The 24,192-nt window shown below is 40.8% G+C and overlaps 1 protein-coding gene across 1 annotated transcript in view; it reads left to right on the top strand.

Annotated features, from left to right (window-relative positions):
- Positions 1 to 24,192, top strand: part of SORCS3 (sortilin related VPS10 domain containing receptor 3) — a 591,280-nt gene that overhangs the window by 465,660 nt on the left and 101,428 nt on the right. The window contains exons 8-9 of the mRNA XM_043597460.1: positions 10,770 to 10,859; positions 19,009 to 19,188. Coding sequence (XP_043453395.1) covers positions 10,770 to 10,859; positions 19,009 to 19,188 — 270 coding nt within the window. The remainder of the gene's footprint in view (positions 1 to 10,769; positions 10,860 to 19,008; positions 19,189 to 24,192) is intronic.

Below are 24,192 nucleotides of genomic sequence, written 5' to 3' on the forward strand. Positions count from 1 at the left end.
AAGTGGAACTGCATAGTATATATATATATACATATATATATATATGCACATATATATGTATATATGTATATATATGTATATATATAACATATATTTTATATATATATTACATTTGTATTCACTATACACTTATTTACATATATATGTATATACTCTCTATATATGTATATAGTTTATGTGCATATATATGTATATACTCTATGTATGTGTGTGTGCATGTTGTATGTGCACTGATTTTTTAGTACTTCTGTACAGAGCATGAAAACAAGTGGAGTAAATCACTGTGGTTCTGAGCTGGTATTTCTCTCTTCTGTGGCACATAGCCTTCACCCTGCTCAGGGTACCATAGCATTATGGTGTTCTACGGCCATTTGTACATCTTCTATGCTAGGCTTGTTTTTACAGAGAAATGGTGAACTCCATGAGGTCACAGTCCTATGACTCCCATGGTACCTGATACAGCCTGGGCACAAAAGTGCTGAATAAGTTTTGATAAATGTAACATATGGTAGAATTGGGGCCAGTATCCGTAATGAGATGTGTAAACATGAGCAATGTTCAAGGAATAATGTGAGTTTGGCCAGACCTTTAATTAGTATGTGGAGTCAGCAGTAGGTGGGGAAGAACATCTTGTAATCTGCTTCTCTATTTCCCACAGGGAAGCACACTCTCTTATCGCCTCTGGTTTTCCATGTTGTGGTGTTGCCAAACACTCAAAGGATTATTTAATGTAAAATCACGACCCACTTGTGAAAACCCATGCAATTATCTCCACTTTGTGTTTTTCTGATCTTGACTCAGCAGACACAGTCTGAAGCAGCCTGGCAATGTGAAAAAGGCCTGGGGTTTCAAGTCAGAAGTTCTGTGGTTGGCTTTGAGACTCACCATTTAGTAACAAGGTGACCTAAAGTAAGACCCCTTAATTCTAAAATGGGAATATACTGAGACCTTCCTCAAAGGGTTGTGCTCTGACCAAATGAGGTTCAGTCAAATAATAAAACTAATGCATAGAAGAGCATACCCTACAAATATTAATTGTTATGACATGGATGCTAAGTACTGAGAGAGGCTGTATAGTATCTTCTCTGTGTGGTATTGTGCATGAGAGCACGCAGTGCATCCAAAGTGTGAGCACAGAGCTTGACTCTCCAGTGGTGGTGCTTCTGCTGGAGGACGAGAGCAGCACGGCATGCGGAGTGCAATGGTGAGGCTCCAAGTAGCAGGTGGCATTTCACAAATATTCATGGCTCTCTTGGGGAGGTGTCAGTGTTTCTTGAGAAAAAGCTTGACAGATGGCTTAAATCTGTCCACTGCTGTCCCAAACTTCACTCATGAGGCACGCAAATCCCATGTTGGCGAAGTTTTGCCATCATATCTAGCAGCCCACACATATTTCCAAGACCGTCTGGAAATCCCACGTCCCAAAGAAGCATCCCTGCTTCTCTAGAAAATTAATGACTTTGTTTGTCATGCCCTTTTATGTTATGTAAAATATCTTGAGCATATCAATAAAATTAATCATTCTTTAAGTGGCTCTATATGCCTGCCATTCATCTTGTGTGGCTGAATATACTTCTGTTCTATATCTCTGCCCATCCATTTCCTGCTTCTCTTCTCACATTCCTTATTCCCCATTGGCCTGTGGATAGCTATCGCCTAATTGGGAAATTTCAGTGCCCCCACACAATCAATAGATTGGGTATTTGGATTTCAGTCAGCTTGATTTCGGTCTTAGTCTGTTCAGACCACTACAGCAGATATAGCATATAATAGAATCTTATGTACAGATAACAGAGTATTTCCCACAAGTCTGGATGCTGGGAAGTCCAAACTCAAGCAACCAGCAGATTTGGTGGCTAAAGAGAACCCATCTCCTAGTTCATAGACACATAGTAGAAAGGGCAAATGGAGCTTGATGGGGTCTCTTATAAAGGCACTAATCCCATTCATGAGGGTTCCACCCTAATGACCTAATCACCTCCCAAAGACCCCACCTCCAAAGAGCATCACATCTAGGATTAGGTTTCAACATAGGAATTTTGGGGGAAAACAAACATTCAGTCTATAGCGATTTCCCAGTGCAAATACTTCTAAGATCTTTGGGTTTTTAGGTACATACCACAGGTCACTTATAACCTTCTCATCGTTACAGCTGTAGAACACTTTACATTTACATGAAAGCATTTTGTTATCTCATTTACTTCTCCCTAGGAGAAGGGTAATTATTTTCTCCCTTTTTATGGAACAATAACCCTGAAACTCCAAGAGATTAGTTACCATGCCAAAATTGCCTGTCTGATACCTGGCTAAGCTGAAACTAGAAAGACAGATGTTCTATACACCAGCACCTTACACCCTTCTTCCTTCTTCTCCTTTCCCACTATTTTGTTTTTATTTTCTAAAATTCTGGAATAGTAGAAAAAAAGACAGAGGCTTGTGTTGGCCTGGGACGATTTCAGCCAATTAATTGGCCTCATAGCATCTACCTGTGCAAAGGAAACAGGTGACGTGAGGTCTCAAGTTGAAGAGAAGACTTACATAAGGGTAGGAAGATGATAGAAGCAAGTCTCCTTGTAATATCTGCTCTAGCCTCCTCAGTCCCATCTTTTACAAAATCATATTAAACTCACAGTCCACAAGGAACAGGACCATTCCCTAGAGAGGAAGGAGCAGATGTTTTGGTAATGAGTTTTAACATGTTTCTTTAGAGGTTCCATGAGTAGTGATTTTTTCTTTTTTAATGAAACTCTGGGACAAAGTAGATGGACTAGGTTTTAGCTTTTAGCTGTTATTATATTGATCTTGAGCATCTTGATATTCCCAGCTTTTGTGCTCCAAGACAACAATTCAAGTCCATATCTGTTCTTTTTTATTTCTACACTTACCTTTGCCTTTTTATATCCCCACCCCCTGCAAAAAAAAAAAAAAAAAAAAAAAAAGAGGGAAGGCAAAGGACTTTCATCCTGAAGGGCCTTATGGGAATTCCAAGAACTTCTTGTCCTCCCTCTAAGTCATGAAAGCCCGAACACAAAGATAAAGCTTGCAACCTTTAATGGTTCAATCTCTGGCATAGACCATGTTGGCTATGTGGTCTCCATAGGTGTCTTCTCCATAAAGTCATCCTGCCTGAGGGCAACAAGAAGAATTTCAGTCCTCTATCCCTGACCAGGTGCACAATGTGGCTATCCCAGCACTTCCTGAAGCCTCCAGTTTGTATATATAAACTGCCACTATGGTCATGGTCAATTCCCATTAGGCCCCCACGATGTTATACTGGTGCAGGTCTCTGTACCTCTAGCTCAGCAGGGACAAGTCATATACAATGAGCATTTACTATGTGCCAGCTTTGGGGCTAAAGCTCTTTACATGGTGTTCTGTGTTTACTCCTCAAAATAACATGTTAATAGGTTGTTCTGATGTCTCCATTTTCTAGAAGGAAAAATTAGGAAGGTTAAATTAATTACCTGTCCAAAGTTACCAAACCAGCAAGTGGCAGAAGCAGAATTTAAACACAGGTCTAGGATCCCAACCAAAGTAGTAAAATGCTAAAAAATAAGCGGAAGAGTCCTCTTTGAAAATATGTAATTGGAAACTTATCAAGTCCAGATCCTTTACTGTATTTGACAAACAGGCTCAGATTCAGGCATGCTGATTCCTCTTCTAGTGCTGTGTGTGGTGTAGACACAAGGTCTTTATCCCATGCTTTTCTAACTCACCACCTTTTCTCTCCCTTACTATCATTCCAAATGGGCAGTGAAGGTTCCAGGGAGTTTCTTAGTAGAGTTGGGGAAGGTGGCAATTGTTTATCAATATGTTTTGGCTGACAAGTGTGCTGGCAACCTCAGTATACATCTCCCCTCCAACACCTCCCCTACACCACACACACACACACAGCAAATTGAGAGAACAATATTGGCTTCAATGTCAACTATCTTACTCGAAATCCGTTCTCAGTGAGGTTATTTTGGGGCTGTTATGTTAGGGTCCTAGTAAAAGATTTTACTATGTTAGGGGCCCAATAAAAGATTTTATGTGCAAATCTGTTTCAAAGGAGTTCAACCTCAGCACAGTGTATGTGTAGTAGGTAATAGACCCACTCTTTCTAGAAACAGGCAGATAAAACTGCATATTACATTAATATCACACAGCCTCCAGGACATAAAATGAGCAAACACCAGTTTGACAAACACTAAATTCAACATCAAATGGTCTAGCAGAGGAGACAACTTGCTGGTAAGATGCCGTGTTATTCCAAGTGCCATCTCACAGTTTTGATTCAGACACGTAGTGTGGTGCCTTAGCAAAACATTTTTGGAAAATGAGCTTAAGATGGCAAAGTCAACATAACCTGCCGTGCAGGAGCCCTCAGGGCCATCCCGATGCTTAGAGCAACTTCCTGATGAGACTTACGGCTTTTTATCAACTCTTGTGGTCCAGCAGTCAGCATCCTGCTTCTTTGTTCTTGAAAGAGAAATGTGATCTTTGAAGGAAGTATGTAGGTGGAGAGGAAGAGAAAGGCCTAACAATGTCAAGATTTATTTCAAATAATCTGAATAGAATTAATGAGCAAAGAAATTGGAAAAGTTAATTGTGCATCCTAACAACTGTGTGGTTCACTTTTGTTTCTTTAAGGAGGAAGAAGCACTGCAGAGGCTGTGTGGGAAGTCACTAACATGTACCTGGAGAGGTGGCCACTTTTCTTGCTTAGGCTGGTTATTCACATTGCGTGGGGCCAGCAAGGTCCTCTAGTCGACAAACCTTCTAAGTGCCATTTCCTTCATTTCTTGTGCAAGCCCAGTTTGTTTCCGCTGTGGCCCCTCCTATTCACAAGTTCCAGGAGCAGCACTGTTCACTCTGGTCCAACAACAGAGCAGTGATGTCTCAAGGCTGGGAAACTATTACGATCCCTCACATAAAAGGATCTGCTTTGTTGGCAGGCATCTTACCTGGGAAATTGGAAGTCAAGTGACATGGAATCCATTCCCCAACCCAGAAGTTTGGAAACCTGACACACCCTGAAGGACCAGCATGGGCTTGGCAGTCAGATAAATTTGAGTTCAAATTCCAGCTTCACCATTTACTTGCTGTGTGTCTTTGAGTATGTTGCATAACTTCTGCACCTGTCAATTTCTCACCTGAACATAAGAGAGAAGGCCAGTATGTATACAGGGACAGTGCTTGGCATGTAGTAAAGACTCAGAGAATCTAATGCTATGAATATTTATGCCTTGTAGGGTACTAATAGTTTCACTAACAATAATAATAGTAGTAATTAGTAGTGTGGATATTAAATAATATCATGAATGTAAAGCATCCAACATAGTAGACACTCAAAAATGTTCATTTTTGCTTCTCTTTTTAGATTACCATGCCCATTTATGAGTTCTAGAGATATTATAAGTTTTCTTCTATCTATGGCAGAAACAGGCTCAACATACTCAAGGCCCTTTGGTTCCTTTTTCTTTTTTTTTTTTTTTTTGGCAGATTTCTTCCTCTCCTCCAGGGCAAGCCATCATCTAAAAGCAAGGAGAAATGAAAAAAAATAATAAAGGATATGTCAGGTTAGACTTGGTTACAGCAAGAATGGGAATAAGTCAGAAGAGATAGATGTATTTAATGGCCAGTGCATTTGTCCAAAGGAATCATTTTCACTGGCCAGGAGCCCAATTAAACCTGTAAAATGGAAATCCAGAAAATCAGATTAACGAGCCAGTCATTAGTGAGGAAAAGACCCAGCTAATTCAGTGTTTAGCATGACGGATGGGCCCAGAGCAAATAATTGGATGACATTCATCATATGTAAAATAAAAGGTGTCACTGAAAAGGAAAGTGGTAATAATCTCTGGGATTTACAATGCCAGCAGATTTGCTTGTAAGGAAGAGAAAAGTTCATCAAAATAGATTAATAGTCGCTAAACTTTATTCTTTTCTTGTGTGGTTGCCAGAGAGCTGTGCAAATAGTATTGGAGAGGCAGCAAATGCATCAGCTTGTATCATCCCAACATTGTGAGGATTTTGCTCCCAAGGAGGAGTGCTAGAGATATGTTCCTGCAACCATCTAGAGGCTGGGTGGGAATGGAGAGTTCTCTACATCCATGGTTTAGTCACTAAATAATGGAGGAAATCAAACTCAAAAGTGTCTCTGGTTGAGCTGCTTAATCCCCACAATTTGTTATTCCATTAGTCAATAGGTATTGAGCCCTGCTCTGTGCCTGACATTGTGGGGATACACTTATTCATAATTAAGGGCTCGGGCATAGGCTGGAGTCATAGATTGTAACAATCTCGTCCTGACCTGTGGAGGCTGTATACATTATATAATATGTAATTAGACTCAAATGAGGGATGGTGTTTCAACTGCTTATTGTACCATTTTCTATGTAATAAGGTTTCATTGCATGGTAGTAATTACAATCTTGTTTTTATTACCTCACCCCTTCTCTTCTATGAAGACATCATTTTTAAGATACGTCATCAATGTCATCACAGATTTTCTGGGAATATGAAGAATAATAAACATATATACATGTCCCAATTACAGAGATTTTTATATGTTTCTTAAAAAATAAAAATATGTTTCCTTGGAGTCAGGAAAATGTATTGTTATAGCGAGGTAAGATGAATGGAGACCCTTCTCAATCACAGGAGGAGGAGAACAGGTTTAGAGCCAAACTTTGCTAGGTTCCAATTTGTCTTATCTTGGGCAAGTCAGTCAGTACCTTATAGTCTCTGAAAGGTTGTCATGAGAATTGAATTAGATAATTTATATAATGGCTACATGCAGTTCTGGAACATGGTAGATGAACTCAATCAATGACCATTGTGTCATTACTCTTATTATCACATATTCACTAATCATTTGCCACAAGGCCAGCACTGCCTAGGAATCAGGGAGGTTGCAACTGTATAATAAGACATGGAGGGAAGATTATAGGAATATGTGTACCGTAAGAAAAAAATGTTGAAAGGGCTGTAGAAATAGGAAGAATAGGGTTGAAAAGTTGAGAGGAGAGAAATTGTAATGAACTGGTGGCATCCAAAATCCTTCCATGATCTCATAGGTGGTACAGTGACGTGAAACCATCAGTCGGCTCTCAGTAGGTACAGAGAAGGATATCACCAGGACAAAAGCATAACTGCGGGAGTCGTCTTGGTATCACTGGAAGATTTTCTGATGTCCTTGGAAGTGGGAGAACCTCTGGGCTCCTGGGGCTTTATCAGCCCCTTAGTAGTTTGGATCATCCCACTGTGTATCTGAAGTGTAATCTCCATCTTTGATTACTCAAGCACAGAGTCTCCCAGGTTGTATGTGTGAGCTTGTGAGAGAGAGAATCTGTGCTTGTGCAGGGTGTATCAGGAATGGCTAGACTGAGTTCCCGAGTTGGTGGGGTTGATCACCCTAACGAGGGGACCACTCTGTTCTCCTTTGGCTCTTGGTGATTTGGAAACCGCAAGGGACCCAGTGCAGTTCTATGGTGCTTATCAGAGGCTTGGCAATGCTCTCATCTTGTTCCCTCGGGAGCCCACTGGGTCTTTTTAGGAGAAACTTCTTTTCATTGCTGAGCTCTGGCTGGCATTCACTGACAGGACTAGCCTACTCTGATGCCAGTTTCCTTCCCCAAGGCAAGTTTGGTGATGTTCAGGGTGTCCCAGAGAGAACTGTTTTTTAAGCATATGGTAAGTGACCAGAACGTGTATTTTGGGGTTTAGAAACTTCATCGTTGTGTATCAAGTCTCCTTTGGGGTTATGGAAGACTTGTAGAACTAGATAGTGGTTATATAACATTGCAAATGTGCTAAATGCTACTGAATTGTACACTTTATTTTTTATTTTTTTAATTTGAGAAAGAGAACACAAGCTGGGGAGAGGGGCAGAGGGAGAGAGGAAGAATCTTAAGCAGGCTCCATGTGTAGTGTGGAGCCAGACTTAGGGCTCAATCCCATGACCCTGAGATTATGAACTGAGCCAAAATCAAGAGTCGGATGCTTGACCGAGCCACCCAGGTGCCCCAAGAATTGTACACTTTAAAATGACTAATTTCATGTAACAGGAATTTCCCCTAAAATAAAACTTTATCATCATTGTCAACACAAAATGAGGACAGTAGCTACATCTAAGAGGGAGGCAAGGGTCTCAGGACAGGTGCAAGGCACAGAGTCACAGAGGTGTATGTCAGTTGTCATTTGAAGTTCTGGTTCTGACCTGCTTAGAGTGAGTCCCCTAAACCAGCAGCATTTGCATCATCTGGAAACTCATTAGAAAAGACAATTCTTGGACCTTACCCCAGGCTGATGAACTCAAAGACTCTATAGGTGGGACCCAGGAGTCTGAGTTTTAAGCAGCTTTCTAGGTGATTCTGATGCAGCTAAAGTTCAAACATTACTATTCCAATTCTGGGGTTGACAGGTATACATATGTTGGTTTTATAATTTATAATTAAAACACGAATTCAAAAAGATAATATGCACCCCTCTGTTTATTACAGCCAAATTCTGGAAGTAGCCCAAGTGTCCATCAGTAGATGAATAAAGAAGTGATATATATATATATATATATATATATATATATATATATATAATGTATATCTATATTTATCTAAAATATATATAATTTTATATATATACATATATAATGGAATATTACTCAGCCATAAAAATAATGATATATAGCCATTTGCAACAACATGGATGGATCCACAGGATTTAATGCTAAATGAAATAAGTCAGAGAAAAATAAACAGCATATGATTTCACCCTATGTGGAATTTAAGAAACAAAACAAATGAAGAGGAAAGAAAGAGACAAACCATAAAACAGAACAAACTATAGAGAACAAACAGATATTTGCCAGAGGAGAGGTGGCTGGGCGGACAGGTAAAATAGGTGAAGGGGAGGGGCGCCTGGGTGGCTCACTGTGTTAAGCATCCAACTCCGGCTCAGGTCATGATCCCACACTCCATGAGTTCGAGCCCCGTGTCAGGCTGTGTGCTGACAGCTCGGAGCCTGGAGCCTGCTTCAGATTCTGTGTCTCCCTCTCTCTGACCCTCCCCTGTTCATGCTGTATCTTTCTCTGTCTCAAAAATAAATAAACATTAAAAAAATTAAAAAAAAATAGGTGAAGGGGATTAAGAGGACACTTATAATGAACACTGAGGAATATATAGAATTGGTGAATCACTATATTGTACACCTGGAATTAACATAACACCTCATTTTAACTGGACTGGGATTTAAAACATAAATAAATGAAATGAAACGCACAAATAGGATCAAGCAAGGACTAGTGGTGACTGTGTGTTTAGTACCAAAGATTACATTTTAATCTATGCAGTTGAGATTTAAAACGGAAAAGACTACTCAACAACTCATTGATCTTAATATGTGAACACCCCATCTCTAAGCCAGTGCAGCACAATATAGATTGAGAACGGATGTCTTTATCAACAAACAAAAACCCAAATTAAACAACAACAACAAAACCCCAAAGTCCTGGAATACAAAACATGAATGGCTCTAATGAGGAAATAGAGATGTAGGGATAGCATTGAACAGTGGGGACAAAATCAGTCTCTCCTCTTGATTCACAGCCTGTCTTTGCACCGACAAAGGTTCTGCCTCCCCACAGACTCTAACATTTGCTCCACCTGGCAGCTTGCACTGTCTGCTTTGTGGGCTCCCAATCTGTGCAGAGCAAGGGGGAGCTGTGGGAGATGCCCTCTCTTGGATGGGGAGCGATGGGCGGCTTTCAATAGGGACGTGACATTTCTGCTCCCTGCACCTCCCGCTGTGGATGGGTGCCAGGTTCCGACTGGATTGGGAGGGCTGGCCCGTCTCTAGCAAGTGCTTGGTGAGAACAGAGTGGGTGCCTCCAGTAATTGCCTCCTCAGCACAGCGGCCTGGTTGCTATTGTCGTCCTGCTATTTTCTCTGAACAGTCTATGGTATCTTTTCTTGTGAATATTAATTCCCTCCAAGTTAGGACGATTGGGCTGACAGCAGCCATCTGCAGAACTGTGCCATGTTGGCAAGACTTTTCAACAAGCCCAGGCCAGACCATTTCTTGAAGTGGTTTCCACACTCTTCTAAGAATCCATCCTTCCCAAGTGAGATGATTACAGAGTTTGACTCCCCCAGCCATCAGATAGCAGAGCTGGGACTCAAACCCAGGATTTCTCACTTTCCAATCTAGAGTTCTTCCTCTGAGCCTTGATTCCTTTAAATAACTTGCATGTGAAACGGACCAAAGCATACCTGCTTAGTGCATAAATTTGTCAATAGGAAGGAAAAAAATGTGCTCAGATCAGAAGTGAAATTAATTTCAAAGTAACAAGAGTTTTTGAGCAATAGTAATTATTTAGAATCAGAAAAAATTCATTTCACAATCATGTCATGACTGCATTGGATTAGAAACTTGTTTTTTAAGGCAGAATAAATAGATCATGGGTGCATCCCATGTCATGGCTTCTGTTTTCTAAAAATACTTATTGGGTGTGTGTATATGCAGAGCACAGTGACCAAATAGAGTCCCTGCTCTCAGAGACAGTGTCAACCATTGGGAAAGTCTGTTGTAATTGCTCATTTGTGGTCTACGTGCTATGACATGGGAGCAACTCAGTGCTGTGTTGCCAGCAAGGGTTATTCTCTAAAAGGTTATCACAAACCTATTGTGGCTGTTGATGGAGAAGCTAGTACTTTCAACTTGGCCGCGACCCCTGGCCCAATCTGACCCCTGACCCCATCTGACTTCTTTGTGTTTCCCCTGTGATCCAGGTGACAACTGGTGGAAGAGCCAGCTACTACGTGTCCTATCGAAGAGAGGCCTTTGCCCAGATAAAGCTGCCCAAGTACTCACTGCCCAAGGTATGCACAACCTCTGTCCTGGGTCCTGCCAGACAAAGCAGCAGGGAGAGGCTGCCATATTGGGCTCTGGGGAGGTTTGACTTCTGCCTGGGAGACAGCTGGCATTCAGCCTGACATATCACTGCTGGGGTCTGGCCTCTGCTTATGTCCCCGAACATGGGTTCTGTATTCCCTTTTCAGTAGGTTATGCAGGCAAGAGCTTTGATTCCCTATGTCTCAAACATCCTGTATGGGACTGGAGCCATTTCCCAGGGGCCGTAAGGAAAGGAGAGCTAGTATTCAGTCTCTTCTGGGGGTTCCTCCCTCTTGCAAGGGCCTTACTGCCAAATAGAGGAACAGGCTCAGAAGGGCCTAGGCAGGAGCCCAGATATGTGGTGTGTGTGTGTGTGTGTGTGTGTGTGTGTGTGTGTGTGTGTATGTATGTATACACACATACAAGTGGTGGAACTGGAAAGAAAGCTCAGGGATTCTAGCTCAGAAGCTCCATTGCCTTTTCCCCAGTCCAGCATGGCCCCCTGTTTTCTGCCTCCTCCCTATATATATATATATATATATATATATATATATATATGCATGCATAAAGGTGCACAGGTGAGTCTTGTGGTGTTCTTGCTTCTGTCTGCATTTTAATGCTAAATATAAATGCACTGCCTGTTTTCTGCTCCCTTCTGCCACTATGAGTAGTTAAAATAGGAATAGTTTACTATAATGTTAATCTCAGATAATGGCATTTTAACTCCTCTATTGAAAAACTATAAAACTTACCCTGTGGGCTCCATCCCTTGTGAACTATGGCTTCTGGCAGAAGATGGATCTTGGAGCCTAAATCTGAACATGGACAGGATGCAGTTGCATCACCTACTGTAGCTGCAAAAAAGCCAAGTCTCTGGGTAGACACATATCAGATGTAAAGGGTCTTTAGGCTGGTGCTGGGAAAAAAGCTAAGTGAGTACAGAGGTGGAAGGGATTATGGAATAAGAAGGTGGGTAATTGTCTACCCGCTGGTTGTTTTATTCATGCATTTATTCATATATGCATGTTTGCATCCATTCATTCATTTGATCCTTCTTTTATTCACCCATTGAACTGTTGTTTCTCCCATTTAAGCTTTTATTCTGTGCCAGGCACGAAATTAGCTCTGTGGATAAAATAGTAAGTAAGCCGCAAATGGTCCCTACCTTCATGGAGCTTATATTCTGGGAGAGAAGAGAGACACTGAATAAGCAATTGTAGGTGTAGGGAGTGTTAGGGGGATAGAAGCTCAAACGCCATTGTGACATAATAAGTGGAGCTTACCTAAAATGGATAGTGAGGACAAGTGTCCTAAAGACAGTCATGTTTAAGCTGATTTAAGAGGGTTAAGGAGTTAACCCTGCAAGCAAGGGTTGGGAAGCCAATAGAACATATATGCATAAGCCCTATTTTAAAAGAGATAATATCGTTCTTTCAACAAACTAAAACACTATCTCAAGAAACTGGGTTGCAGAGAGAGAGAGAGATGGAGAGGCTGATGAGATGAACAGGGACTGTATAAAGTAGCCTGAGGAACCATGGGAATCAATTTCTCATTTTTCTCTACCCTCTCTGTGATTGGTTTGAGTGGGACCATTATACAGCTTTGTGGTTGCAGGGTGTACCCATCTGATGGTCTAAACCCAAGCAGGAAAGTGGTACCCTGCTCGCAGAAGATGAGGAAGGGGAAGTTCATAATCATGCTCTTTCTGAAGGAGAAAGACCCCTTGCAGTCACTTGATGATTTCTATGTATTGGAGCAGGAGAGAAGTATTTTGGGAACTTTCCAAACCATATCCCCAGTGTAAGGCCTGTTTCATCTCTGTATTGTGTGCATATTTTATGTATTCTCAGCCTTCTGAGGAAAACAAACAGTTCACTCCCCTGGGCAGTGTGGCTGCAGGTGGGGACAAATGAAGCCTGGAATTGATCAGAACGCTGGGACACTCCATTAACGATCAGCAACCCCATGGCAGTTTATTGTGGTGGAGTACTGTCCGTGCGGCCTCTTTTATAGAACTTCATCCATAGCAGCTTCATTAATATGAGGGCTGCTGTGAAAATAGCTGGATGGTTATCGATCCCCTTTATTAGCCAGCGTTGGCTCAGATTTTCATAGCCTAGGCTGAGGAGGTGAGGACAGAGGGGGTGGAAGTGTTTAAAAGTGGAAATGGCTTTTAAGCAAGTTGTTGCTGTTCCATGAGCTGCGGCTGCTGCTGGGCCTCTTACTTAAAAAACAAAAACAAGAAGAAGCTCCTGTCATCATTGCCCTCACACCTCACCTCCCTGCCTGTCTGTTCAGAACGCGCTCTCCTGGGGCACTCTGTGGCTCAGAGTATTTTGCAGAGAATGAAATGAACACCATTAATAACGAGTGGCATTATTAGGAGCAGCAACCTTGTGCTGAGTTCTCCAGAACCAGTTCCTGGGTGTCGGCTTGGCAAGGAAGGCATGCACCAGCAAGGTGGGGAGGCAGAAGACAGGGGGCCATGCCTGACTGGGGAAAAGGCAATGGAGCTTCTGAGCTGGAAGCCCTGAGCTTTCTTTCCAGCTCTACCACTTGCTTATCCATGAGCCCAGATCTTCTTATCTGTGAAATGGGCATCATAATACCATTGAACATCACTGAGCCCGGTGCTGCTGGAGAACAATAAGGTTTAAGAAATTCCCCCACTCTTTTATGTTGCTGGACGTGGCTCCCTGCAAAGAACCACTCTTCCCAGTGTGCCTCCCTAAGACACAGATGCCTGCCTATTTGCCTTTGACAAGACCAACTTCCCCTTCTTTATCTCATAAATGATTACCTGAACTCTTTGTCCCCACTGACCAATCTGGACAAAATGCTGGCTATTTTCACTCGATCAGACTTAGTCTGGGCTTTCACCTTCTCCCAAATCCATGAACTCTGCTCACTCTTGAGCAGATGCGAGCATTGAGGGCTTAAGCAGTCACTGGAACTCAGAACAACCCGTTAACAGCCCTTCTGAAAATCACCTGACGTGACAAAGCTTAAGGAAGGTGGTTTCCTGTCTAATGGCCCTCTCTGCTGCCACCTGCTCCCCCTTCTTCCCACACCCAGTTCTCTCTAGCTTCGTTTTATTTTCTAATCACTTCATAAAAGTAATTCTCTTCTGCCTTTACTCTTGAGGGACTTTAGATATGACAGCCAGACTGTTCCCCCTTTTGCAATAGCCTTTGCAAGTAAAGTCTCTCCCTACCTAAGTCTGGGTTTGCTTTTAGTTGACAGTAGAATATGTTTAATCCCATTTTGAATAATAAAAGAGAGGAGAGGGAAATATGCTTGAGAAAATTTATTATAATGATAATGACGGTGATATTAACCTTTTCCTTAATTTCCTTAGGACAGTTTTCCTTAATGTTTACATTTCCCCAAATACTGATTTATCCTTCTTTGCTCCCTCACAGCCATACTTCCTAAAATGTTATCTGTAATTCTTATCTCTTTGGTTGCTTCTTATCCACCCTTCCATCCACTGCCAGATGCCCTGTGCTCTCCCACAGCCCTCTCTCCACTATTCCACCAAAAATCCTCTGGCCATTGTTACCAGAGACCACCTCCACACCATATCCAATAGACATTTATATAACTCTTTTTTTTTTTAACCACTCTGGAGCATTTGACAGTGTTAAAAAAAATCCATACCTGATAATCTTCCCTTTGGAATATTTATTTTATTTCCTTTTCTGGATCCCCTTCCCTTGCCACCCATTAAATGTTGATCATCCTAAGTTCTCCTGGTATTCTGCATGGTTCCTTGGTGACCTCATCACTTCTCTTCATATTGGTGACATCTGTGTACACAGCCCCATCCCATATCCACTGAACCCTAGACTGTATCTCCAACTGCCTATTTGAAGTACCTCCCCTAAATGATCTCATTGTAAAAATCTGGAACTGAGCTCAGAGTCTCTATATGATATCCCTAATATATCATCCTTCTCCTCTGTTTACTTAGTCCATCTAAACCTTCATTGGTTATCTACCGTGTGCTAGATACTTAGTAAGTGCTAGAAACGAAGTGATAACTAAGAAAGGCACAGTGTCTGCCCTCTGGGAGGTTACAGTCTAGTGAGACAGACAGACATAAACTAAATGATTACACAAGTATTTAATTATGAGTATTTAGTTATGATTGTGTGAACATGCTAAAAAGAAGCAGAGAATTTTGTAAGTCGGATATCTGATATATTATTAAAGATATGCCCTTTTCCTTCATCCCCCTGTGGGTTCTGCCTTCTTAATATCTCACCAGCCATTTCATAGGATTCTCATAGAATACCTGCTTTCTTAGCTCAGGCCCCCATGTGTCACTTTGGAGCTTGTTGCAGTGACCTCATAAGCCTTCCTCCCTGCCCCACTGAAATTCACCTTTCACACTGCCTCCACAAAGAATGAGATCACACAATGCAGCTGGTGTTCCCCAGCCAAATCTCTGCACTGATCAACTCGAATTATTTTCTCGGGCTTAAAATCGTGTGCTAGTTTTGGATTTCTTTTCTGGGCGAAACTTAGGTGTGCCATACACAACCCCTTAAGATGCAGTCACTGTCTGTCCTCACCTCCCTCAGGGGAAAACTGCCTTCAGGCCATTCAAGTTCCACACATTTCCATGGATGCCACACCCCTCTTCCTGTCAGTACTTGTGTGGGGGACCTTCGTCAGGTTCACAAAAGGCCAAGAGTTGGGGCGCCTGGGTGGCTCAGTTGGTTAAGCTCAGGTCATGATCTCACGGTTCATGAGTTTGAGCCTCATGTTGAGCTTTGTGGTGACAGCTCAGAACCTGGAGCCTACTTCGGATTCTGTGTCTCTCTCGCTCTCTGCCTCTCCCCCACTCACTCTCTCTGCCTCTCTCTCTCAAAAATAAACATTAAAAATTTTTTAAAAACAAAAAGGCCAGGAGTGAGGGATGTCCCCACCACCATTGGACATCTGCTTGAGGTCAGGTTCTACACCTTCTTCTCTGTATTCCTATTATAACGTTTGGCACGTGGCAGATGCTGAATATCATATGTGTTTTTACAGTGAATGAAATAACAGTCGGCCCAGATTACATGACAATGTTTCAGTCACGGGGAAGTATTTCCACCATTGCTCACCTATGAAGTCGCACGTTTAGGTTTGTGAAAGGCAACTATGATTCTTCCAAATTAATGGTAGAAGGGTTTAGAGGGAATGCTACTTATCATGTTTTCCAAATAAAAACATGAAGGTGGTAACATCTGATGCTGCCCAAATTCCAGTTTAGTAAAGTCCCAATCAGAATTTACTTACTGATTTTTCCCCTCTTGGGTTTCTCTCTTCATCACTGATCAGATCTCTCCCTGCATGTTCTCAGGAGTAGCAAAAATGTCTTCATTGTCTTAGAAGGAGGTGACACGTGCTTTGGGGTTAGCTTGAGATCACAGGATTCAAGAAATACGCTTTATTATCATCAGATCCCTATTAGACCAATAATCCTGATAATGCTTTTATTGTTCTTGAAGATTTAATATTCTGGTTATTATTGGTTGATCCCTATTCAACTGTAAGATCTATTTGGAGAGAGGACACATAGTTTAGAGCTTTTTCAAAGACTGATTCCCCAGACTGCATGCACCTGGATTGCCTGCAAGGCTGGTTCACATGGTAGAATTTAAGGCTCCAAAGCCAGATGTACTGAATCAGAACTGCAGGCAGTGGGACATGTGAGTCTACATGCTATTAAAATCTGCAGGTAATTTTGATGCATTTTGAGTTATACTCCCACTGAAACGGAGGCTAGCTTCTTGATTCAGATAGTCTTGGGTTTAAATCTTAGTAATATCATTTATTAGCTAAGTGACGTAGGGGAATTAAGAATTTCACAAGCAGACTTCCCAGAATCCTAGGTGCTAGAGAGCACTGTCTCTCCCAGAGACTGCAATACCTGTTGGCCAGGTGATACACACTAGTACAGCTCCAAACTAAGATGCATTCACAGCAAATCTGGCTGCCTTTAATCCTGACCATGCCCCCGTGTTTTAAGTTGTTTTTTTCCACTTATTTTACATTAGTTTAGTCTAAAATAACTTAGCTCATTCATTTTTATAACCAAAACATCTGGGAAAAGCCCGGCACTTCTATTGCATTTTTAACTGGGTAAGTGAATTTAATTCGTATTTCCTGCAGCTGCTATTTCCCCTCCTACCGGGTTCTTGGGCTTTCATTCCACACCAACACAACACAATTTCATCACATGGTTTTTAAGAGGAAGCCTTATTTCCATTTTCAAGCAGCTCAGCGGGAACCTGTAATTCTATAAGGTGCTTAAGCACAAATGAGCTACTGAGGTCTTAGTCAAGGCGACCTAGGGAGTTCAAGGCCAGAGGCTGAGATCTGACAGATTCGCCAATAAAAAGATCCAGAATTCTTCTCACTTTCCCACATCCTGGTTGTCCAAATCAAATGAGCTTCTCTTTTTTAAAATCATCCTGAGAGAAGCTTTCCATAGTTGTGTCATTATAGACATCGCTACCTCCTTTTGCTGCTGAAATCATTTCTGGGAAAGGTTGGCCAAATAAGGTAAAAGCTAGACCCAGCTTGGTGATTTACTTACTGTCAACTCCAATTGCCTGTGCCCCTACTATGAGTGCTTGCCACCACCGTGACAAGGGTCCTCTCCTGCTTACCTAGGATATCATTACTCTTTGCAATATATATCTGTATATTAATGCATTTTTTAACTGCTTCCATTATGTCAAGTGTTCATCTTTGTCAACATCTCCTCCTGACAGGGCAAATTCCCTAGAGAAGGACTTGAGTTTGTGATAATCTCTGTATAGTGCCTAGCTACATATTAAAACTGGCTTTTATAAATTGTTTTGAATTGTGAACTGATTAGATTTGATTTTAGAAATGATCTAGTCCAGGTATGCAGACTAAATTGACTTCAGAGATCAGGAAGTTGATATTAATAGGTAAGTGGCCGGTCATAAGAACATTTGGGTACTTGAGGCTGAGACTTCGGGAGTGCTGACTTTACCTAAAAGACTGCACAGTCAGGTATTGAACAGAGACTGTGGTTGAACCAAATATTTGTGATTCATATTCATCTCATGGGTCTTTGGATTACAACTTCTGATCTGGAGGCTGTCTGTCCAAATGCTTAGAAGCTAACAGGTTAGACTCCTATTACAAAGGTTCAAAACTTGGTTCTTCCTCTGACTAGCTATGTAATAAATATGAAGCAAGCTGGCAAACCTCTGTGTACCTTAGTTTATTCCTCAGTAAAATGGGAATAATACTGCCTCCACTGTAGAATTATTTGGATTTTTCACTAAAATAATACATTTAGATGACTTAGAATAAGTGCTCAGGTGTTAGCTATTCTTTTTATCAGTAGCCCAACCTCTTCAGTATTATGGTGAGAAAATTAAACCTCAGGGACCCAGATACATTCCACAACATATAGCTAACTTTTAGTAGAGTTTCTATTATGACCCAGAACACTAAATTCCAGGTTGAGTATCCTTTCTGCCATATCTGTGATTTTCAAATATTATGCTATTAGCAGCAGAACCTCCCTCACCTTTTACTCCCAAAATATTACATGGGACTCCAATATAAAACAGATTCAGGTGGTATTGCTCTGGTTGAAACAGAGTTGGAAGCCCAGAATCCCACTCATTGGCTATGCCTCCATGCCATCCTTCTTGCAATCCCCATGACTCTGAAGATTCCAACGACAAGTTTCAAAACCACTACAATAAAAGTTTGAAAACATAAATGAAGATCTAAAGAAGGGATAAGCCCTGTATTCTTTGCATGTGTGTTTCCTCTTGCAGGGCTGTATGTTTCTGTTAGCACTAACACTAACTCTCAGATATAAAACTAAAAAATGAAAGTGGATGAATCCCTTGGAGCCATAGAAAATGATACCCACCAAAGCCCCTTACACCCATCTTACTGTCACTTAGCAAGGAACAGAAATCACAAAGCTCTTAATATATAGCCTTGGTCCGACACAGAATTGTTTAACATTGCCTATAACTCAGGCATTTTCTCAACCTCTCAATAAGTCATGGTAATTACTCTGGGTCCCACTGGGCAGAGAGATATGGAGATCTGAGTCCTTACAAGTTTTCCATCTTCTTACAGGACATGCACATCATCAGTACTGATGAGAACCAAGTGTTTGCAGCCGTCCAAGAATGGAACCAGAATGACACGTACAACCTCTACATCTCAGACACGCGTGGCATCTACTTCACCCTGGCCATGGAGAACATTAAGAGTAGCCGAGGTCTAATGGGAAACATTATTATTGAATTGTATGAGGTATGTAGCCAAGACTATCCTGCACCTGGATCTGCCTCTCTTTTTCATGAATTTTAATGGTATAAACATAAGCATTGCAGTCAACTAGTCCTGGGTTCAGACCTCAGCTGCACCCTTTAGCAATTGTGTGACTTGAGGCAAGGGACTAACTTACCCGTGCCTCAACTTCCTCACCTGTAAAACATTTGCCTAATGAGGTGGTTGTGAGAAGGAGAGAGAACGTATGTAGAGCATCCAGTGTGGTGGTTGACTCAGTGAGCTTTAACAAATGGTAGCTGAAGTTGATGTTCTTGTGTGTATAAGCATGATTACAAGCCAGACATGCAGGTATTTGACCTAGATAGGCTCACTTAAGTTCCCCTTTCAACTCTATGGACTCGGAGTGGAGGCACGTATCTACTTATATATGTTATTTGGAAAATTCCATCCTATGAACAAATTTTATAGGAAAATAAAAGTGAATATCAGCGCTTGGAATGAGGGTTTCCCTAAAATGCCACCAGATACCAACCTCTGCGCATGAGGGAAGAACGGGCCTTGACTTATGTTGAGTTGTTGTTATTGTTGTTTAATATCAGCATCACCTTACTGAGTTTTCAGTTATATTCAGGTTTGTTTTTAAATGTGATCACCAGTTAAAGAATAATTTATCTAGGAAAACAAGTGACTCCTCATAGGAACTAGAGAAAAAAAAAAACTAATTGTTTCAGTGCCCCTAAGGCTATGGTACTTTTTTATATCTCTAGTGGCTGTGTATGACCTTTGATGGTCCTGGCCACAGTGCCCACCTTGGTATGATGGATTGATTTGAGTAAAGGGATGTATTTTATTATCCAGCATTCACTCGTAACTAGTGGTCAACCTACACGTGTTACACCGGTTGAGGACATTCATTTGTGGAGGGGGAAGTTGTCTGTCATGAGTGGTAGCTTCAGATGGTATGCATGAGCTGCTCTCTTAGGAGTTTTCATCTTTGGGGAGTGGGAGCAGCTTTTAGAAAAGAGGTATCAGTGCAGGGGCTTCTACTTTGCAGTGATCTCTTCTGAACAGTGTCCGTCAAACTTCCAGCATCCCTGTATTGGTATCTAAGTTGGCTCTTCAGTTATTGAGAGCAGTGGAAACATATACGATTCTAGTTATTTTGTTAGGCAGGATTACACAAAGGTCTGGGTTGAAGTGAATGTCATTGGGTGTAAAAAACAAAATCAGTAGAAATAACCGTGATTTCCTAGGAGGTAGTTGACAAGTACTGAAAGAATTCCCTTAACAAACAAGGTCCCAGTTTGGAAAATTGTCCAGATTTCTTCTCAGAGTTCTTGCCCATGAAAATGGGCAAAGATGACTAAGGTGTGTAAAGGGCTTTGGGAAGCTTACATTTGCATGCCTCTATTCATACCTGGAAGAAGAAATATACATTGTTATTGGGCAGTAAGTCACATCTAGTGGGAAGGTTTGGATGAAATGTTCCCAGGACTCAGGCCATTCCAACCAACATTCCAAACCAAGTTCCTATTTGCGTAAGTGAGGCTATCGAGGTGAGAAGATTGCTCATACTCCTGCAGTTAGACTCCAGTAGGACAGAGTAGGCATTGCTGCAGATGATCTTTCAATTGTGAACTCCCTGTGTCTCTGGTCCTTTTGATAAGTCAGGTGAGTTTGGCACTGTGCTGTTCCTTTCCTAATAAAGGCACCTAAAACCCCTTGGTCATTGTGAATAGTGAGCCACTCTGATCTGAAGTAGAACAAGGATTAAAGTGAAGAATGTGCCTAGATACATGTAATCTCTTTTGTCTTGCTGAAGGCAGTCTTGCATTTTTAGTTTTATTGGGAAAAATGCATGGTGTCATTTTATCTATAGAGAAGCAAGACATACTAGGCAAGGCGACTTCTCTAAAACCAGTTCTGTTGAGCTTGTTTTCCATTTAATTTTATCAAGGTTCATTGTGCCCCTACTTTGTGTTAAAGCCCATGAGCAAGGGAGGAGAGATACTAGTTCGTACCCTCAGGAAGCTGGCCATCTAGCTTGTTGGACTTTGAGGAAGTCACTGAACGAAGTTCCTTTTTTACCTGCCCAGATTGGAATCAGTTGAGACAGAGACAAAGGGTGAGAGAATTGGAGATCAGATGTCAGTGTTACTTCTTTTTAAAAGTTATGTAGGAGGGAGTGGGCTTGCTAATACTGCACCCCAGAACTGGATACACCCATCCAGTCACATGCACAATTAGTAAATGCTCTTCTGTGGAAGCCTCTTCCTGTAACATCATTGCAGTGAGATATAGAGAATGTGATCTTTGCAAGCAGAGCCCTAAAATAGTGAACATGGGGATGAGCCATACATGCCCAGTTATTCTTTTGCAATGTTACCAATCTTATTATAAGTCTTTTTGCCCTGGGGAGGAAGAAGTAGAAGGTATTCCATATTTTGAGAGCGGCAGGAGCCAAGAACTAGATGGATAGTGTAGATTTGCAAGACCATGAACTAGCCAATCTAATTGCATAGAATAGATTATTGTCAGGTACAAGAATGAGTGCCAGATAAATGGTTGGATTTCAGATTCTATAAGGCATTTAATACCAAGGGAATAAATTGTATCCCCACGCTACCTAGACTATGACCATATTAAGGTTTTTAGAGGGTGATGCTGTTTTGCACCTGGAGATGCATTCTGTGATTTGGAGATAAAGCTAAATTTAATTGGTCTCTAGGGGTCATTAGTTTTTAACCTTCTTCACTGGAGATTCTCACAGAAACTGAGATAGTGTACCATATGGCCAGTTAGCAGAGAGACTATGATTTTTCTGGACTCTGAATGCCCTTGAGTAATGCAGCTGGGAAAACTAGTAAGCTTTCACATTCAATTCAACTAAATTGAATACACTTTCATAGAGTGTATTTTGTTTGATGAGATGTGGCTAGTGCATGAGACTCACAATCTACTGGAAAGATATGTGATTCTATTAGGGTAGCTAGTGATCATAGACTAACTTGTATTAAGGCCATGATTTTCCATGTTGTAGGATCAATAAGGAGGAAGGTTACTTCTAACTTGAGGAATTTGGGGAGTCCTTTAAATGAGTTGGCTTAAAGGATGAATTACTGGAGCTTGAGAGAAAGACAGGTCTGGTGGAATCCCAGCATGAGATGAGAACTAGAGTCTGATGAGTAGATGCCCATTTTCATGGAATGTGGAGAGATTTTTGGAAACACTGGGGATAAATATTGTGACTATACTATAGTATATATATATATATATATATATATATATATATATATATATATAAATATATAAAGAGCTGGATTGAAGAGTTGCACATTTATTTGATGGGCTAACATTTCTCTGTGTTTTTCCCCTACATCTACATACCTAAAAAATGATATTTAGATGCATGACATAGTCCCCTATGCCACATTAATGTCTAACTTTATATTATAATGTGATAGGGTATTATACCTGTTTAACCTTGTCTGAAATGTCAGGGATGCCTTTAGGTAACATGGATGTGAGGTGGCTCAGAATGAGCACAGCCACTTAAATCTGCTTACTAGTGTATCATTCTATGTTGCATGTGGCCCTCTCAAGCTTCTTCTTGACCGCGGAAAGGAGACAAAGAAAATGAGAACGTACTTGAGAATTCACCTTATAGGTCTTGTCTCTAAAAGACCTTGGAAACCAATGGGAATCCACCCCACTGAATGTCCTAAAACCAAGTAAAGCAGAGACATTGTGTGTTTCCTGGTCTGTTGGAGCAGTCTCCTACTGTAGAGAGTCCCATCTCGTTCTTTAATCCCTGCTTCAAAGTACAATATTTTCATGGCTGTAATTACATAATCAGGTGAGAAAATAATTCTTGAAGGACAAATAATAATGTTTTTTAAGGTGTCAGAGCCTGTTCCATCAAAACAAGTCTGGTGTTGACAATGAATGTAATCTATTATGTGTGTTCACCATTCTTCTATGATACTCGTTTCACATAGAGCTTTGTTGTGGTTTCTTTACATCACACATTACTAACTCTAAACTTCATTTCTTCTTAGTTGCTTTCCACAGATAAATCAAGAAACAAATATCCTTTCCAACGCCCTCAATTATATTACAGAAACATGCTCTGAGCTGCTAGTCGGATGCATTTTTTTCCCAATATTTTCCTGGATATTAAGCATACAACTTGTACCTCATCATAATAATAACAACAGCATATGAGACAATGCCTTAGACTGGCATTGTTGAATAAATATATAATACAGGCTACAGGTGCAGTTCTAAATTTTCTACTACTCACATTTTAAAAAGTAAAAATAAACAGGTGGAATTAATTGTAATAATATGTTTTATGTAACAAAATTATCTAAAATATTATCATTTTAGTATGTGTTCCATTTGAAAAATACTAATGAGATATTTTATATTTTTCCATACTCAGTCTACAAAATTCAGGGTGTATTTTACACTTCCCACACATCTCAATTCCTATGCTAAATTTTCATCAGAAATACTTGATCAGTATTTACATTTCATAAAATTTACAGTAGAAAAAGAAGATTCACATACCCAAGTTATTCCAAACATACTTAAAGTTTGCCAATAACAGAATTGGGTGTCAGTTTTTAAATTGAAGTTTAAATTGCTTAAAATCAAATACAGTTAAAAATCATTTCCTTAGTCCCACCGGCCACATTTCAAGTGCTCAGTAATCATATGTAGTTAGTGGCCATGGTACTGAATTGCATAACCCTAAATAGTGTATATACTTTTTCTTATTTATCAATCGCCCTATCTCTTTGTGGCAGGTATCATTCTCCCTTGTGCCTATGAGAGTACAGAGATGCAGAGAATTTAGTAACTTGGCTGAGATCATACAGATTATAAAATGGTGGAGCTGTGTTTAAACCATTCCATGTCTATTTGATTAAAAAGCCCAGGCTCTTTCCACTATGCAGTTTTTCACATTTATGTTTTTTTTTAATTGAAGTATAATTTATGTATAGTAAAATTTACCCTGTT

Source organism: Prionailurus bengalensis, chromosome D2 (genome assembly GCF_016509475.1).
Source record: "Prionailurus bengalensis isolate Pbe53 chromosome D2, Fcat_Pben_1.1_paternal_pri, whole genome shotgun sequence".
Taxonomy (NCBI): domain Eukaryota; kingdom Metazoa; phylum Chordata; class Mammalia; order Carnivora; family Felidae; genus Prionailurus; species Prionailurus bengalensis.